The sequence below is a fragment of the Halichoerus grypus genome, chromosome 6 (assembly GCF_964656455.1).
Source record: "Halichoerus grypus chromosome 6, mHalGry1.hap1.1, whole genome shotgun sequence".
NCBI classification, from domain to species: Eukaryota; Metazoa; Chordata; class Mammalia; order Carnivora; family Phocidae; genus Halichoerus; species Halichoerus grypus.
Genome location: NC_135717.1, coordinates 98,667,359 through 98,687,656, shown reverse-complemented (window position 1 = coordinate 98,687,656; position 20,298 = coordinate 98,667,359). Strand labels below are relative to the sequence as shown.

The 20,298-nt window shown below is 36.0% G+C and overlaps 1 protein-coding gene across 5 annotated transcripts in view; it reads left to right on the top strand.

Moving 5' to 3' along the window:
- Positions 1-20,298, top strand: part of DNAI7 (dynein axonemal intermediate chain 7) — a 63,853-nt gene that overhangs the window by 36,104 nt on the left and 7,451 nt on the right. For 4 of the 5 annotated variants that reach the window (XM_036109636.2, XM_036109639.2, XM_036109638.2 and 1 more), the window contains 3 exons: positions 13,847-13,922; positions 16,456-16,616; positions 19,133-19,289. In XM_036109636.2, the coding sequence (XP_035965529.1) occupies positions 13,847-13,922; positions 16,456-16,616; positions 19,133-19,289 (394 nt within the window). The remainder of the gene's footprint in view (positions 1-13,846; positions 13,923-16,455; positions 16,617-19,132; positions 19,290-20,298) is intronic. The other variant, XM_036109640.2, reaches the window with a different exon arrangement.

The window sequence follows — 20,298 nt, the reverse complement described above, 5'->3', positions numbered from 1 at the left end:
TTATGTAGATTCTTTATATATTTTGGATAGTAACCCCTTATCAAATATATGATTTGCAAATATTTTCTTCCATTTGGTAGGTTGCCTTTTCATGTTGTTGATTGTTTCTTCTGTTCTACAGAAGCTTTTTAGTTTGATGTAATTCCACTTATTCATATTTGCTTTTGTTGCCTTTGTTTTTGGTCACCAAGACTAATGTCAAGGAGTTTACCACCTATGCTTTCTTCTAGGAGTTTTATGGTTTTAGGTTTTACGTTGAAGTCTTTAATCCATTTTGAGATAATTTTTTTTAAGGATTTTATTTATTTATTTGAGAGAGAGTGAGAGAGAGCGCACATGAGAGGGGGGAGGGTCAGAGGGAGAAGCAGACTCCCTGCCAAGCAGGGAGCCCGATGTGGGACTCAATCCAGGGACTCCAGAATCATGACCTGAGCCGAAGGCGGTCGCTTAACCAACTGAGCCACCCAGGCGCCCTATTTTGAGATAATTTTTGTGTATGATGTAAAGTGTTCCAGTTTTGGGACGCCTGGGTGGCTCAGTCGTTAAGTGTCTGCCTTTGGCTCAGGTCATGATACCAGGGTCCTGGGATCGAGCCCTGCATCGGGCTCCCTGCTCTGCAGGAAGCCTGCTTCTCCCTCTTCTACTCCCCCTGCTTGTGTTCCCTCTCTCACTATGTCTCTCTCTGTCAAATAAATAAATAAAATCTTTTAAAAAATAATAAAGTGTTCCAGTTTTATTCTTTTACATATGGCTGTCCAGTTTTCCCAGCACCATTTATTGAAGAAACTGGTCTTCTCTCATAGCATATTCTCAGGTCCTTTTTTTTTTTTTTTTTTTTAAAGATTTTATTTATTTTATTTATTTGACAGAGAGAGACACAGCGAGAGAGGGAACACAAGCAGGGGGAGTGGGAGAGGGAGAAGCAGACTCCCAGCCAAGCAGGGAGCCTGATGCCGGGTTCGAACCCAGGACCCCAGGATCATGACCTGAGCTGAAGGCAGACGCTTAACAACTGAGCCACCCAGGCGCCCCTCTCAGGTCCTTTTCATAAATTAATTGACCAGGCATGGATGGGTTTATTTCTGGGCTCTGTAATCTGTTCCATTGACATATGTGTTTGTTTTATGCCAATATAATACTGTTTTGATTACTATAGCTTTGTAATATAATTTTAGATCAGGACATGCAATGCCTCAGCTTTGTTCTTCTTTCTCAGGATTGCCTTGGCTATTCAGGGTCTTTTGTGGTTCCATACAAATTTTAGGATCATTTGTTCTATTTCTGTAAAAAATGTTATTGGAATTTTGATAGGAATCACACTGAATCTGCAGATTGCTTTGGGTAGTATGGACTTTTTAACAATATTAATTCTTTCAATCCATGAGCATAGAAGATCTTTCCATTTATTTGTGTTTTTAATTTCTTTTATCAGTGTTTTATAGTTTTCAGTATATGGGTCTTTTACTTGGTTAAATTTATTCCTGGTATTTTATTCTTTTTGATAGAATTATAATTGGATTGTTTTCTTGATTTCTCTGATAGTTTGTTTTTAGTGTATAGAAATGCAACTGATATTTGTATGTTGAGTTTGTATCCTGCAACTTTACTGAATTTGTTGATAAGTTCTAACAGGTTTTTGGTGTAGTCCTTAGTGTTTTCTATATATAATATCATGTCATCTGCAAATAGTGGCATTTTTACTTGTTCTTTTGCTTGACTAATTGCCCTAGCTAGGGCTTCCAATACTATGTTGAATAAAAGCGGTGAGAGCATCTTTGTCTTGATCTTAGAGGAAAAGCTTTCAACTTTTCAGTGTTGGGTATGATGGTTGGGAGCTTGTCATATATGGTCTTCATTATGTTAAGGTACATTCACTCTATACCTACTTTGTTGAGAGTTTTTTTCAAAAATGGCTGTTGAATTTTCCCAAATGCTTTTTCAGCATCTACTAAGATAATCATATGATTTTTATCCTTCATTTTTGTTAGTGTGCTATATCACATTGATTGATTTCTGGATATGAACCATTCTTGTATCCCTATAATATATCCTACTTAATCATAGTGTATGACCCTTTTAATGTATTGTTGAATTCACTTTGCTAATATTTTGTTGAGGATTTTGCAGCTATGTTTATCAGGAATATTGGCCTATAATTTTCTTGTGGTGTTCTTGTCTGGTTTTAGTATCAGGGTAATGCTGGTCTTGTAAAATGAGTTTGGAAATGTTCCATTTTATTCCATTGTTTGAAAGACTTTGAGAAGGATTAGAATTAATTATTCTTTAAATATTTGGTAGAATTCATCAGTGAAGCCATCTGGTCCTGGATTTTTGTTTGTTAGGAGGTTTTTGATTACTTATTCAATTTCCTTACTAGCAATTGATCTGTTCAGATTTTCTGTTTCTTCAAGATTCAGTCTTGGCAGGTTGTATGTTTCTAGGAATATCCATTTCTTCTGGGTTTGTATATTTTGTTAGTGTGTAATTGTTCAGAGTAGTCTCTTATGATCCTTTGTATTTCTGTGGTATCAGTTGTAATGTCTCCTCTTTCAGTTCTGATTTTATTTATTTCTTTCTTGGTGAATCTAGCTGAAGTTTTGTCGATTTTGTTTATCTTTTTAAAAAATAGCTCTTTTATTGATCTTTTCTGTTGTTTTCTTAGTCTCAACTTCATTTATTTATGTTCTGGTCTTTGTTATTTACTTCTAATTTTAGGCTTCATTTGTTCCTTTTCTAGTTCTTTGAGGTATAAAGTTAGGTTGTTTATTTGGAATCTTTCTTGTTTCTCGATACAGGCATTTATTGCTATGAACTTTTCTTTTACAACCCCTCTTGTTGCATCCCTTAGGTTTTAGTATGTTGTGTTTCTATTTTTATTTGTCTCAAGGTATTTTTTTTTAATTTCTCTATTGATTTCTTCTTTGACCCATTGGTTGTTCAGTAGCTTGTTGTTTAATCACCACATATTTGTGAATTTTCCAGTTTTCTTCTTGTAATTGATTTCTAGTTTCATAACATTGTGGTTGGAGAAGATGCTTGATATGATATCAGTTTTCTTAATTTTATTAAGACTTATTTTGTGGTCTAACATATGCTCTATCTTGGAGAATGTTCCATGTGCACTTGAGAAGAGTGTGTATTCTGTTGCATTTGGATGGAATGGCCTGTATATGTCTGTTAAGTCCATCTGGTCTAACATATTATTTAAGGCCAGTGTTTCCTTATTGGTTTCTGTCTGAATGATCTAATAATTGATGAAAGTGGGGTATTAAAGCCCCCTACTATTATTGTATTGCTGTCTATTTCTCCCTTTAGATCTGTTAATAATTGCTTTCTATATTTAGGTGCTCCTATGTTGGGTACATAAATATTTATGTTATATGTTCATGTTAGATTGACCCCTTTATCATTATGTAATGACTTTTATCTCTTATTAGTCTTTATCTTAAAGTCTTTGTCTGATAAAAGTGCAGCTACCTTATCTTTCTTTTGGTTTCGGTTTGCATGGAGTATTTTTTTCCATCCCTTCACACAGTGTGTGTGTGTCTTTACATCTGAAGTGAATCTCTTTTAGGCAGCCTATGGATAGGTCTTCTTTTTTTATGATTTAGCCACTCTATGTCTTTTGATTGGAGAATTTAGCTGGTTTACATTTGAAATAATTATTGGTAAGTATTTACTTAATTGACATTTTGTTCGTTGTCTTCTAGTAATTTTGTAAGTCCTCTGTTCGTTCTTCTTTTCTTGCTCTCTTCCTTTTGATTGATTCCTTGATTTGTGGTGGTATGCTTCGATTCTTTTCTCTTTAATCTTTGTGTGTCTATAATAAGTTCTGTGCTTTGTGGATACTGTGAGGCTTACATAAAACAACATATTTATAACAGTCTATTTTAAGTTGATAACAATTTAAGTTTGAACACATTCTTGAGGTCTATATTTTTACTCCCACCATGTTTGATGGTTTTGATTCTCACCAATTACATCTTTTTATCTTGTGTATTCCTTGACAAATTATTGTAGTCATAGTTACTTTTACTACTTTTCTATTTTGACCTTTATAGTGGCTTTATGAGAAAATGACTCACCATCTTTACCACATTAATTATTCTGAATTTTACTATATATTTACCTTTACCAGTGAGACTTCTACTTTCTTGTTTTTACCTGTTATTAATTAATACCCTCTTGTTTCAGTTTGAAGAAGGCATTTTAACATTTCTTATAAGGCTGGTCTAGTGGTGATGAACTCTTACCTTTTGCTTGTCTGGAAAGCTCTTTATCTCTCCTCCAGTTCTGAATGATAACTTTGCCAGTTATCATTGTGGCAGGTTTTTTTTTTTTTTTTTTTAAGCACAGTAAATTGTGACACTCTCTTCTGGACTGCAAACTTTCTGCTGAAAAAAATCTGCTCACTGTTTTATGGGGACTACCTTTTATGTCATGAAATATTTTTCTCTTGTTGCTTTTCAGATTCTCTCCTTGTCTTTTACTTTTGACACTTTAATTATAATGTGTCTTGGTGTGGGTCTCTTTGGGTTCATCTTTTTTGGAACTTTCTGGGCTTCCTGGATCTGGATGTCTGTTTTCTTCCGCAGGGTCAAGGAAGTTTCCAGTCATTCTTTCTTCAAATAAGTTTTTTACCCCCTTCTCTCTTCTTCTGGGACCCCTATAATGTGAATGTTGGTCTGTGTAATGTTTGTAAGTCTCTAAAGCTATCTCCACAGTTTCTCTCTCTTTCTCGGCTCTGATTGGATGAATCCCACTGCCCTGTCTTTGAGTTTATTAATTGTATTTTTCAGTTCATTTATTGTATTCTTTAGCTCTATTACACTCTTATATTTTTCTATCTCTTCGTTGAAAATCTCACTTTGTTCATCCCTTCTTTTCATCGTGGTGAGTATCTTTATGACCATGGTTTTGAACCTTTATCAGATAAACCACTTATCTTCAGTTCAGTAAGGTCTTTTCTGAGGTTTTATCTTGTTCTTTCCTTTAGAATATATTCCTTTGTTTCTTCATTTTACTTGACTCTCTGTGTTGGTTTCTGTACATTAAACAGCCACCTTTCCCAGTCTTGGAGTGGCCTCATGTAGCAGATAAAATGTATCATTCAACCCTGCCCTAGCTCTTCATTGTCTCTTGATCTTTTGTGATTGTCCAAAGCAGCCTACTTTATTTTTGGTGGCTCTCAGTAGTTGAGTTTCCCAAAGTCTCAGTCAGCAACCTAGGTTTAGGCTAATTGGAACCCAGGCCTTCGGGCAGCAGCTTTTTTTTTTTTTTTTTTTTTTTTTTTTTAGATTTTTTATTTATTTATTTGACAGAGAGAGACACAGCGAGAGAGGGAACACAAGCGGGGGGAGTGGGAGAGGGAGAAGCAGGCTTCCCGCTGAGCAGGGAGCCCGATGCGGGGCTCGATCCCAGGACCCTGGGATCACGACCTGAGCTGAAGGCAGACACTTAATGACTGAGCCACCCAGGCGCCTCGGGCAGCAGCTTTTAAAGTATGCAAATATACATCTTTCAGGGGACTACTGGAAGAAGGATATTTTTGTTTGCTCCCTCTGAGCTAAGCCCTGGGGTGATAGCCAGTTAAGACTGTTTCTTTCTTTGCAACTGTTTTGTTGCACTTATGAATACAAGCCCCATTGGCCACCATCCCCAGGCAATCAGGAGGTGTCCCCTGGGCAGCAGCCACAAAAACCGGGGAACTAGGGCACCAGGCGCGTGTACTAACTCCCCTCTGCTAAATACTGGTGCTCTAGAGCCTGGGGGGGGGGTGTGCGGGTCAGAGAGACCCCCCATTGCAGTCTCTGGGGAGGATTACAGTTGGCCCTTAGATGTGTTTTTAATTAGGAGCCTGCCCCTCAGGCCACAGCTATTTAGATAAGTTAATAAGCCTCTTTCACAAAAAGACTAAGCTCCTGGGTCTTTTGCCTCTCTGCTGTGCCCTGGGGATGGTGGCCAGTTAAGAACCCTTTCTATATTTGTTATAGCCCTATGGGACTCTTGTATGTGAGCCCTGCTGGTCACCAGAGCCAGGCAATCTAAAGGTGTCCCTTTGGGAGGCAGCTGCAAAAATCACACGCAGAAAAAGGTTACAAGCTCCTTTCTGGGAGATACTGGAATCTGGAGCAGATTGGACAGAGGGAGAACACAGAGATAGTGCCCACTGGCTTCTGTTTTTGAAGAGGAATTCAGTAGGCCCCTAGATGTGCGTTAAATTAGATGCCTGGCCCTCAGGCCTGTACTTTAAGATAAGCAAATAAGCCTCTTTCACAGAAAGGATGATTTTCAGCCAGCAGCTTCTGCACTAGGCCCTGCGGATGGTAAGTCGTGCACAGGAACCTTTTAACTCTTTCTCAGCTTGCTATAGCCTTGTGGGTTTTGTGGACACAAGCCCCACCGGCTGTCAAAGCTAGGTATTTTAGGGGCTGGTCTCTCAATTGCAGGTTTTAAAAGTTAGGGTGCTAGATAGGGGGTTCAAATGCTTCAGTCCTCAGAGAGAAGATGGTGTTTATGTATTCCCTCCTGATTGTGGGTCACTGCAGGGAGGTGGGATTCATGGCAAGATTGTATCTCAGCCTTTCCTACCCACTTTGATGTGGGTTTTTTCTCATTCACCCAATGTGTGGGAGTCACTCAGCTAGTTTTGGGCTCCCCACTCCCCGCCTGGCCCCAGAGGAAACTGTTCCATATGTAGCTGTAGTTTTGATGTGTCTGTGGGAGGAGGTGGGTTCAAGATCCTCCTACATCACTTCAAGATCCTCCTACATCACCATCTTGAACTGGAATCTATATACTTTTATATAGAAAGATACCAAAAATGTATTGTTAAGATACTTATTCAAGTTACAAAACGGTATTAGCCATAGGATTCTGTTTTGTGAGGGGATTTTTGTTACTCGTTAATGCATAGAAAAAAATCTGGAAGCCTTGTCACCAAACAGTGGCTATTTTGGTGGTCAGGTGTAGGGAGTATGAGAAAGGTGAGATGATTCTATATTATCAGTGATTTTAAAAATTTCTTTACTCTTCTGTATTGTTTGCATTTTCAATAAGCAAGTCCTGAACACACTTTTCTTTTTTTTCACACATTACTTTTCTAATAGAAAATGAAACAATATATTTCCTTTTTTTATTTTAAAGGGAGAAAGTTCATAAGACTCTGTGATGTCCCATTTGCTATTTTGTCATTGTGAAATTCTCTTCCACCCATCATCCTTGTCAACTGCACCTAACTTCTCTTTGTCTTTAAAGACTTAACCTTAAATTTTACCTCCATAGAGTTTTCCCCTTCAGGCTAAATTAGATGTCTCTACTCCATTCTTATTCTGTTTAATTATCAGAATTCTTAACCTTAAACAATAATTATGATCTTGAGGACAAGAATATCTTGACAGAGTTTGTATTTACTATAAGCACAGGGCCTGGTACATGATAGGGGCTCAAAGAACGTTTATTTGTGAATGAATGTATGGTTAAGTGATTAAAAGTAGGCCCTGACTTAAGTCTGATTTGTTGTGAACAACCTACATAAAAGAACAGCCACCCATATCAAGGAATCAGCACTATCCACATTTAAGTTATTCTGTATTAGAGATGCTTAAGACCCTTTCAATTACAGTTGAGTGTGCTGGGAACCACTTACACTATGTTTAGGGAATCTTCAAGCTTGTCGGTAGAGATTCTTGGGACCCTGTCCTCAGCAGTTCTGATCCCTGTAGTGATCTGACGTAGTAAAAGTGGTGATAGGGAGGCTTCACTTCCACCACAACGCCTCCGGAAGTGTGCCCCTTGCAGTCCATTTGGAACTCAGAATGAATTTGAAGCAATATATATGAAGGGCAATTAGGTTTGTATTCCTATATAATCACAGCAGTATAGGGACTATCATAACCCTAAATGTCAGCCACAACATTGTCTTGTTTGGCAAGGGTATTCTAAATTTTTTTAATTGGCATGTAAATTTCATGAAATTTAACTTGTATATGTCTGTGTACATGAGTTTAAGTGTATGTGTGTATTAGGGACTACCTGTAACATCAGTAGGAAAACTTAGTATATTTTGGCTTTACAGGAAGAGACTTCTTTATTTTTACAACTTTCTTTTTTCATTTAGGGTAAACTGCTTACCTTTAAAATTTTAGGTTGGCATATTTTAATATAAATATATTTCCCCTTTTTAATGAATTTGGAGGCTGATTGCAAGACAAATTATTAGTAAAATAATGCAGGAATTACCCAGAATATCCGAGTTGTATGTGATACGTGATATGATCACAAATAACAAGTATTTAGCACCTTGTTAAAAAAATTAAATCTCTTAGACTTAGAAGATGATCCATATTATCTTTTTTTCCATAGGTCTATTAAGAACTTTGCCACTAGGGGGCTCTTAATACCATATTTTTAGTTAATTTAAATGTGTAATAATAATAATACAATAAAATTATAGGTATTGGGTAATATTGTCTTCCCAATTTATATATCTTAGAAATTTTTTAGAAAAGCGTAGTTGTCACACATTTATGAGAAATGTTGTTTTTTTAAAAAGATGATAATCACCTTCAGAAATATTGTAGTGATCTAAGGGGCATGCATGATATATGGGCCTTTGAACTTTTTAAAGTTCAAGTTAAAAATAGTCTTTGTCTTTAAGATACTCTAAAAAGATACAAAATTTAACAAATATGAGTAGATATAATATATATAAAACATTACTAAGTACCTTCTATAAGAAATTCAACATGATCTTTATTTTCAATGAACTAACAATCTCGTGGAGAACAGTAACAGTTACCATATATTCTGATATGTGCAATGAGAGAGATTATGGATGGGAGTTAAGAGATCACATTTAATCCAAAAGAAAAATAGAGTGAATAGAAGAAGTCTTCTCTGATGAGGTAACATTTGAACTAAATCTTTTGATAGGCATGGAGAAGTTTAGATGAGAAGGAAAGGACATTATTCTGGTGATGGGGAAAAGTGTGAAAACGTGAAATATCCTTAGAGATTCAGGTACTTCTTGGCATCATGATAAATTTAAAATCCATGAGAATAGCCATAATCCATGTAAAAAATATAGCATTAACATTAAGTGACCTTCAACTTCCCACAAATTTCCTTCAGTGACCCATTTTCATGGTCAGACCCTGGACCTTGTGCTTATTTCTTTACTCAACAAATATTTATTGAATGTCTAACTATGTATGCAGGAACTGTTCTCTCCTCAAAGGACAATGATGAAAGGACAAGTGAGATTCTTGCTCTCATGATTTATATATGAGTCACGAGACCAACAATAAATAAGAAAAACTGGAAAACAGATAGTAATAAATGTCATGCACAGAATTAAACAGGATTATGGCAGTTACTGGTGGTAACTAGATTGGGTGGTTGGGGAGGGCTTGTGTGATGAATTATTAATTAAGCTGAGAATGACTAGTAGGAATCAGCTATGTAATAGGGTAAAAATGTTCTAGTCTGAGAGTTACAATTACTACAAACATCATGAGACAGAAATGAGTGCCAGGTAAGAAGGCCAGTGGCCTGACATATGGTGGAAGGAGGAAAGTGGTATGTGATGACATCAGAGAGGAAAGCAGAAGCCAGAAGAAGCAGGGCTTTGCAGGCCAGAGTAAGAAGTTAAGACTTTATTGTAAATGCAGTGGGAAGCCATTAGAGGGTTTAAGTGGGGGGGGTGGCATGATCTGATTTATAGCTTTGCAAAGTGATTCTGGCTACTGTGTAGAGAATGGATTGTGCAGGGCCAGAGTAGAAGCCCAGCATCTGCTTAAATAGCAGTGGGGAAGCATGAGAAGCAGTGGTGCTTGGTCGAAGGTGGTAGTAAGAGACATGGAAAGGTGGATATGTTTGGGACATGTTTTGCAGGTAAAATAAATAATCCTGTGGAGTTTTTATTTTGGGAAACTAAGCAGATGGTGGTACGGTTTACTGAGATGCACAGGAATGGGCTGAACTGGTTGAGAGTGACAGTGAAACAAGAGTTTTATTTTGGGCATGTACTTTGGGGACACACAAATGGAAATGTCAGGTAGGCAGATGTGAACCTAGAGCTCTGAGCAGTCAGGCACAGCTCTGTGTCCGCGTGCGCATTGTGCGCTGCACTTCTACGGTTGAGCAGTACAGATGGTGTGTGTGCCGAAGAGCATCACTAGCGTAGATCTGGAAACCACTGGCCTACAGATGGTATAAAGCCATGGGAATAAATGAGACTTCAGCAAACTCAGGATAATCATCCTTAGCTTTTAGACAAGATGAAGCAAATGATACTGTATTTTCAAAATTCATTTTAATTCCTTATGAAGAACCAATTCCAACAATTTATTCTGAAGCTCTAAATTTAGATCACCTTTTGATGAAAAAATTGTATTTCAGATCAATGAACTTCCTTTATATAGATATTCTTTTGATGGACAATAGAATTCTAGACCAACTTGTATTCAGTGCTGATGTTTTGCAGATGTGCAATATGAAGATCACCTACTGCACTGATAATTGTTGATATCAACATATACTTTCTTATCAAATACATGCATGATTTTTGTGACTTTTGATTGGTTTAGTTATGTTTTTACATTTAAATCTTTTATCCATCTGGAATTTATTTTAGTGTAAAGTGGGAAGAATCTAAATTTATTTTATTTCAAATCTTAGCCAACTGTCTCAAAACACTTACCATACGAACCTAGGTTTTTCCTATTGATCTGAAATGCCAAATGCTAAATTCCCAAGTGGATCATGAGATCTATTTCTGGAATCTCTATTCTGTTTCCACTGATCTTATTCATGACCCAGGTTGTTTTATATCAAATTCAAATCATACATATATTAAAAATTTTCCATGTTACAATATCTGTGCATTTATCAAGTTGCAATAAAAAATACTTTGCTAGTGTTCTATGAAGTTCTTCCCACATTATAAGCCAATTCCTGTATCTTTTGAGCCCAGGTCTCATTGAAAAGTTATAGTTTAGCTACCTTCTGTTTCATATTCTGTCAATGTTTCCAGGCAAACAGTTTTTAGAAAGTATTGTTTTTATAGATTTATTATACATGTATAAATTTAGTGCAATTCAAGTAAAAATTCCAGTTGGTAATTTTTGAGACTTGACAAAACACTACTGAAGTTTATTTGGAGAAAAAGAAAAAAAATCTGTGGAAAATAGCCAATTTTGTAAAACAATTATGATGAAACAGGACTTTTCATGATCAGATATAAAACATGATAATATGAAGAAAAACATTTTTTTCAGCTTCATACCCAACTAACACAAGGAACTTCATAATGTATAAAACTATGAAGGATTATAGTGTCAACAGATGCGGTTTGGAGCTTAAGTTGTGTGCAGGAGTATGTTCTGGTGGTAGAGCTGCAACGGCAGGAGACGTCCTGGAGTAGTTAGCAAGACTAAGGAGCTTGCACCAGAATGTAAATGGACACATTGCTTCCTGCATCAGGTGGTCCAGCTTCAGAAAAAAATCAGTTGAGCTAAAGAGTAACATAAAATAGTAAAAATTCTGAATTATGTAAAGTAGTGTGTTAAATGCCAGATTATTCTGTTATGTGATAACACAGAAGCTGATAGATTCCTGTTGTTGCCTGCTGCAGTGCTATGGTTATCAAGGGACAAGTTCCTTTGAGAAATCTAAATTTTTAGTTTTCCTACAAGGTAAGAAACCAGTTTGGTCTAAACTCTGAAGAATTCTCAACTTTTTGAAGATGTGAACTGGAAAGCCTGCCTTGCTTATTGGCCTAGGATCTTTGGTATTTTTAATGATCATAATCCTTCCTGTAAGAAAGAAATGCAACTGGCTTTTTAATGATAATGTCAAAGGCCACCTGGATGTCCATGGGCACCTCAAATTCAACATATCCACAATTGAATTCATTACTTATCCCCCAAACTTGTCCTTCCTCCTTGTCTTTTCCTGATAACTGTATCACCATGCACTTTATTACCTAAGCCAGACACCTGAAAATCAGCCTTCACCTGTCCCTTGTCTTCTATATCAAGTTACCATCCAAGTTATGTTGATTCTACTTCTGTGTCATCTCTCATATATGCTCCTTCTAATGAACCTGATTACTTCTACCTTGAGTTAGGCCCTGATCCTCTTACTTTGGACTTCTTACTCTCCACTAAGGAATCCGTTTGTCAGCTGACCACCAGAATACTCTTTCCAAATGCAAACTTCTTCACGCCACTTTCCTATTAAGTCCTTTCTGGGCTCTCTTTTACCCATAGGATAAATTCTAGTCTTTAGAGTGTCATCTAAACTCTACACTCTGGCTCCTGTCTCTCTCCAGCTTCAAATTTTTACACCTTCTTAGTATGTCTGACCTCAACCATACCTGAGTACTTGGGGTGTTTGGAACTCTGTTTTGCTTCATGCCTTTCTGCCTTCACTCACACTTGGAATTCTATTCCACCATTTTCTCAGGAAGACCTAATTATCTTTCAAGATTTAGTTCAAACTTTACCACCTTTGGGTAGCATTTCCTATCTTCACCCACTCACGGAATATTTTTCCCACAGAATTAACTATTCTTCCTTTATATTCCTATTATGGACCCCCTGACTTTTTACTGTAGTACCCACAAAATTGTATTATAACTGTTTATTTACCTGCTTTCCTTAATAGACTGGGAGCACCTTGAGTCAGGGACCTGTCTTTTTTTTGTTGTTTATTCCTAGTATCTGGCAATGCCTGTACAATTTAGGCACTCTGTTAAAATTCTTTGAATGAATGAGTTGGTAAATGAGAAGTTTCAGAGGTGCCATGGAAAGGGCACAGAATGCAGTAGTTTTAAAAGTGGTCAAGAGGAAGACACAGGACAATACAGTGACAAGAATAAGGGAAAAGATAATTTATTAAGGGAGACTGGGCTCTGTATGGTGGTTGACGATGAGAGACATGATGGGATTAACTAGCTTCTGACTAAAATTCTGATACAAGATTTTTCTATTGCTCTAGAAGTACAGATGGTATATGGGGTCAAATGAAGTTTACTGGATATCATCCAGTTAGCAAATATTAGCACACACAAGCCAAATTTTTACACCAAAGCTGTGTACAAAATTCTTTACTTCTATTATTTGATTCTTAAAACAGTTATTTCCCTAAGCTTCAGTTTCCTTTTTTGTAAAATGAAGATGATAGTCATCTCTTAGGATTGTTTACACATTGTGTTGTTATGTCTGGCACACAGTTCAGTACCCAATATGTTGGTAAAGCAGGAATTTGAGGCCCAAAATGGTTCAATGACTTGCTCAAGGTTACAGAAAGAAGTTAGTGGCAGATTTAGATAGACATTCTAGATCTCATGTCCTCCTATTGAAATGCTCATTTTACTACACTACAGCATAGTATCTTGTACATTACTTGGTGCATGGCATCTTTAATTTCCCTGAGAGGCTCACCCAAAAGCAGGCTTTGGAATTAGTCTATCAGCGAGCTGATTGCCAAAGTCAAGGAAAATCTAAATCTTGGCGAAAATCAAAATGCAAATATGAATAATATTTTTATAGCTTGCATTGCCTCCTCGTCTATTTTATCCTTGATGACTGTCATCAGAGAATCTTAGCAGACTAGCTCCTGCCCTCGTGAGGTTCTGTGGAGATATGCTCTTGTTTTCACTGACTTTTAAAATACTCTTTTTGAGTCCGTTTTTTCTGCCAGAGCAAGTGTCAGTTTGGGGCCTAAGAATTAAAGTAGCAGGCATCCGAAGTGGGAACTGGAGCAGAGAGAGAGTGAAGAGTGAATCTGGGCTGCAGCAGACACTGACAGGCATACCCATCTGTCCTTGTGTTTTCTGTAGAGTTTGGTCCGGGAAGAACCTGAAGCCACAAAATTTGAACTGGAGATGAAATTATTAAGTGAAACAGTTTTATCAGGTATTCTTCTAAATCACATTTGTAGAATTTAACTTTATTGGGATACTCCTGGTTACAACAGAAATGCAGGGTCATTATAAAAAAGTTCAGATGTTGCAGAAATATATTTAAAGTGAAAATTCTTCATAATCCCTCTTCTGAAATAACCAATATGAACAAAATTTCTCCTATTTGTATTTCTTCTCTCTGTAGCTCTCTTTTGATTTTTAATGAAACCATGAAATACCGTACAAATGTTTGAAAGTTACTTATCAATATTTATTTTATGTAACATATTCTACATACATACATAGAACATAATGCATATTCTACTTAAGTGAATAATATTCAGCACTATCCTAAGTCGGAACACATTAATAAACTTACTTTTTAGTAGCTAATAATAATTCCATCCAGTAATGGAAGATTCTTTAAATCTTTATTGATAGTAAGGTTATTTCTAATTTTTTATTATTACAAACAATGTTGTAATGAATATTCACAAACACATACATAATCATAAATTTCTCAACACTTTTGTATTCAGTCTTATCTTGGAAAATAGAAATTTGAGAGAGTTTAAAAATGTCAAAATGATAGTGATGTCTAATTTGCAGATCTTTTAGTTTGAGATTTATGTACATCACTTCCCAGGAACTTCTAAGAAATTTTCTAGATTCTATAGATTTCTTAGCATATTTGTCATAACATACTTCTTGTCTACTTCTTCACTTTTTCCAGCACACTTTTGTTTCAGCAGCCAACTAGGTTTATATTTTTTAAAACTTTTCTATAACCCTGAGGAGGTAATTTTCCTGCCTGAATTAGGATACTATAGTCCATGAATCTCTGTCAATAATATTGAGGTTTTCTATATGGTAATCCCCGAATAATATATATATATATATCATAATTGTCTGAATTTGGATACGGTGTTCTTTTTCTTTCTTTTTAGGTAAATGGATTATTAACTAGATAAATTTGAAAATTAAAGTCTGCATTTTATTGAAGGTATACAAGGGAAAAAGGGCAATTGCTTAACTGGAATTTTCTTTTGCTTAACTGGAATTTTCTTTGCATATTGTCATTAATTTTTAGTGTCTGATCTCCATGGGTTAAATTCAGTGACTTCTCAGTGTGTTTCCTTTCATGGGAGAGGAAAATTATAATGATAAATAATAAGACTTACACATCCTAAGTTTTACTATGTGTCTGGCACCAGTTCTAAGTTTTTTACATGTATTAACTCACAACTCCCCCAAATTCAATAAGGTAGATATTAATATCTCTTTTGTAGAGGAAAGGGAGAAAAGACAGGTTAATTAGCATATCTTGCATAAGGTCACACAGCAAGTAAAGGGTGGAACCTATAAGTGGTCTGATTTCCCTTTCTTATCTAGAGCACTACGCTGAAAGACTTTTGGTGACAGGTCTTAGTGATATGTGACTTAAAATATTCCCTTGATTGTGCACTGAGAATTATGGAATTACAGAATTTCCCCATAAAATTTCTAAACAGAAGGGATTATCCAATACAGTTCTTCACTTTAAAGCCTCTATCCCTATTTTTTTTATGAGCTGGGCCTGTTTTTGTTGAAAAAGAAAATTAGCTTTAATATATGGTCCAAAATTTATGTTTTTCACCATTTTACTTTCTTCTTTCAGGTTTTTAGCCCCATAGTGTCCAATTTAAAAACATTAATTTATCAGTTATCAAATTTTGTCTTAAGCCACTTTTTCATATTTTCTAATAAGGGTCGCAGAATATACCACCCCAAAATATGCCACTTTGGCATAAGGATATTTTAAGTTAAGAGCAATTGAAAAGGTGCAGATGCAAGAAAAGCTGCCTACCCTCCTATTTGCCTAAAAACAAGACATAAAATTTCAAAGGTGTCACTCCTTTTCTCTCTACCAAGAGGGACAATGGTTAATGCCCAGAGATAACTTCAGACCCTATCAGCCTAGAGAGGGGACCAGAGGAATCTGCATAACAAACTTTACTTACTAGTCCTTTTCTCTACCCTCAAAAACCTAAAACTCCTTTCCTTTGTCATTTCCCCACAAGTTTGTTGTTCTTGGTTGAAGATGCTGTATAAGACAGAGTGCTGAGCCACCTCTTCAGATTACTCATTTTTCCCTGGGTAATCTCCCATGTTTACATGAGGTATACATATTTAATAAATGAATGTTTTTGTCTCTTGTTAATCTTTTATTATAAAAGTTCAGCCAAGAACTCAGAAGGTAGAGGGAAAATTATTTTTCCTCCTCTACAATACATTTTTGAAGTTATTTTAATAGTAACATGCTTATTACATGCAAATTCTTAAAGTTTTGGTATATAAACCATAAATGGAACCCTCCCCTTTATCCTACCATTATACATGCTTATTACTACTTCAAAGGTTAGCTTTGTGAATAGTTTTGAATTAACCACTTTTTGACATTTTAGTAGCTAAATACTTTGTTTCCAGTATCAGAATTTTTTTCTTTCCCTCCTAATACCAAAATGTTACAATCTATTTAGAAACTAAATTAATCTGATTGATTTTAGCACAGTTGTTGCTGATAGAGAATGCTAATGAAAAGCCATGTTTCTTTGAAGACAATGAGGTTGATTTATGCCAATTCACAACCCTGGGTGGAGTGTACCACTTGGATATTTTGGAGCTTCCCCCACAGTGTAAACCAATGAAAGGCTGGATGATTGTGGAAGTAGGTTGATTTTTGAATCAAATTTATGAGTAAAATAATTTCTCACACTTTTATCTTAAATGATCTAACATCTAATGAAATTTAACCCTATTAAGCAAGCATAAAGAGAAAAACTAATTTTAAACTGTCTTTAATTTATAAAATTTAAATCAGATACTAAAGGAAAGGACTCTAAAATAATACGAATTTTGAAACTATAATTCATGCATGTTAATTGTAAACCTATAGCACTGTGTTTAGATTGTGCCAGTTTGGTCTTAATGATAGTCTATTTAAGATGCTGGCAAACTTTTTCTATAAAGGGCCAGATGGTAAATATTTCAGCTTTGTGCCCATACCAGCCTGTTGCAACTCTCAGTGCTGCCATCGTAACAATAAGACAGCCATATATCAATGAAAACTTTATTTACAAAAACTGGTGGTGGGCCAGATTTTCTAGGGGCCATAGTTTGTGTACCCTGGTCTAGATCAGTGGTTCCCAACATGTGGTCCCTTGACCAAAAGCATTAGCATAATCTGGGAATTTTCTAGAAATGCAAATCCATGGGCCCCATTTCAGTTTTACTGAATCAGAAAGTCTGGAGGTGAGGTTCAGCAGTCTGTGTATTAGCAAAACACACCTCAAAGTTTGAGAACCACTGGTCTGGATCCTTGATGTATAAAGTGTGGTCCATGAGCCAGCAGCGTCAGCATCACCTAGAACCTTGTTAGAAATGCATAATTTGGTGCTTCACCTCACATCTACTGAATCTGAATTTTAAGAAGACCCTCAGGTGATTCATATGCACATTTAAGTTTGAGAAGCACAGATCCAGGTGATGGCAATGTTGCTGATGCATGCTCCTCACTTTTAGTAAGGATGCTAATGACAGCAGGTGTTAGATCATTTTTGAAGGACTTCCTCACTCCTGTTTCAATAAATAGTAACATTTGCCCTGGTATTGACTTGGTTTATTTTAACTTTACTTCATGGTGGCTTGTGTCCCAAATATATCCTGTTATATTGTCATAGACCCTTCCTCCTTCCTTTTTTGCTTTCCAGCCTTTCTGAGTTCTTCCCCTCCCTCTCGTTCTCCTTGTCTCTCCAACCTCTTTCTCTCTCTCCTCCAGCACATCATGTACATAGACTGCCAGGCACTTCTCACCCACAGTTCTACCATTAAGGACCTTGGTACATTCTCGTAATAGAGTGGTATTTCTCAACTTTTATTTTTTTCCCCATTATCACCTCTCTAAGGAGCCTTTGTAGACATTTTCTTTCCTAGCCACCCACCCCATGAAATTTTAATACCATAGATATACAATATATTTGTGTATGTACTAAATATATAGCTGTGCTTTACACCTAAAAGAGTATGATTTTTTTCATGCCCCCCAAACTAATTTTCACCCCCTTGGGGATGATACTGCTATTCCTTTCCCATTCTTCCCACAAGTGAGAATGCACTTATTAGAGCATGCCTGAGGTAGATAACCTGGTCTGTAGCCACTTTGAACAATCTATTTGAATCAGCTTTTCCTACCTCAGGGTTACTTGAAGGACAATGGGGATTCACAGAAAGGCATCTCTTTGGGGTAGGTAGGCCTTCAAAATTCTTTATCCATAGGAAGGGCCCAGCCAGAGCTAGGATTTCCAAGAATTCATTCAAAGATCTGTTCTTGAATTTTGTTGGTGTCCTGATATCACCATTCCATGTTCTCCACTTGAGCCCGAAGTATCCTCCTTTACGCTTGTTTTTCTCTTCTCCAACAAAGAGGTCTTCTTCCTTTTATTCAAGTCTCTTTTCAGTAATCTTCTACTTCCTGTAGAATTTTTACCCATCCAGTTTTTTCCTCTATTTTTTACCATTCTTAATCTTCCTTACCCTTCCTTCCCTAGATCCTTCTCTTCTATGTTCAAATAATGGACAAATCTTCATCCCAGAGAAATCTGCTGTTGGCTTAATTTACTTTCTCTCCCCAGCTTTATTGAGATATAATTGACATAAAGCATTGTATAAGGTGTACCAACGTGGGATTTTTAATTTACTTTCATCCATTTGTTTCTATACTTCTCAAAATGTTTGCTTATATTCTTTTCTCTCTTCACCTACACACCCTAACCAAGGTATTGGAAGCTGAGATTTAGGGTCCTATAGCTCTGTTATTGAGTTGTGGGGCCTCCTTGAAGTCATTTTGTAATCTTTGGCAAATTCTTTGATTTCTCTAAGTCCCAGTTATCTCTGTTAAATATATGTCTTGTAGGATTACTTGGAGGAATAAAATGATGAGTAAGTCCCAGCATAGAACCTGGACCATAGGAAGATTCTGTAATTCAGATTTAGTGATTTTTTTTTTTCCTCCTCAGTCATCTTTTTAATTTTGTTGTGATGTTTTGTTAGTCAATCTTTAGTTAAATGAGACCAATCTTCAGCACTTATTAGGAATAATTATATATAGTTTACTCAGCAATATTTACATATTTAATTGTTACCAGTCAGCTTCTAACTTGATGTTATTTTGGTCATTTTTAAAAGATACTCAAAGAAGGATTGCAGAAATATATCTATCCTCCAGAAACTACAGAAGATGTTGAAACAGAAAATGCTTTCCCACCCATAGAAGTCACACTTGAGGTTCAGGAGAATGTAATCTTTTTTGAGGATCCTATGGTTGCAAGGTGGGATACTGAAGGTACGGCAATACCTTAATCACCTTTGATAATTATGTAATGAAAAGAGCTATAACACAAATCCTTAAAACAGAAAATACAGTGTGCAAACTCTGCATTTCTAATCTTACACATTTCTATGGCAACTCTAGAGTCTTTGCTTTGTTTGCTCTTGATGGAAATGAATAGGGATTGGAATTTATTTATTGAATGTTATAACTGTTAGTTCCTGAAGTCTTAGATCTGCCATAATCTCTGAACAATTACTTATGTCATTATGTTTTAAAAAAATAATAAATTAACAAAAATATCAAAATAGTAGGACACATGAAAATTTAAATTAAATGAAAAACCTACTGTCTCCTGAAATGACTACATAATTCAGATTGGTGTGATTAAAATTTATTTTAATCTTAATAACTTAGAAATTGCAAATCTTATTACAAACAAGTACTGGAGATAGGGAGTGAGCCATTGGGAAACCCAGGACAGAAGAACACTAGCCACTTTCTGCTTCTTTATAACTTTTGATTGTGGAACCATGGGAAATTATTGGTTATCCAGAATGTGAAATAAATATCAACAAAGTCAGAAGTACCAGCAGAAATATAAGCTAATGATTTACTAATCATTAACAAATACCTCATTTGGGGTTGACTGGCTCAACTTTGAGAAGTCTTGGTCTGGTAAATTAATGTATGCAGGTTTGAGGCTGCTAGAGGAAAGAGGTATAGCTTTACTTTTAATGTGAAGCATTTTACATTCATATTTATGGAGGAATTTACTTAGGTGGTGACAGGTTGGGAACAGATCATAAAGGCACAGAGCTATTACTTAATCCATTTATGTAGTCAAAGGAGCAGAGAATTTAGGAATTTCTCTACCAGGAAGGGTAAATGTTATGTAGTTTAGTAGTTTAAACTTTTTTTATGATAGCTGCAGTAATCCACATTTTTGGTTGTGTAGACATAGCCACAAGATATTTATATTCTAGAAATAACTTATGAGTTAATAACAGTATAGGTCTATCAA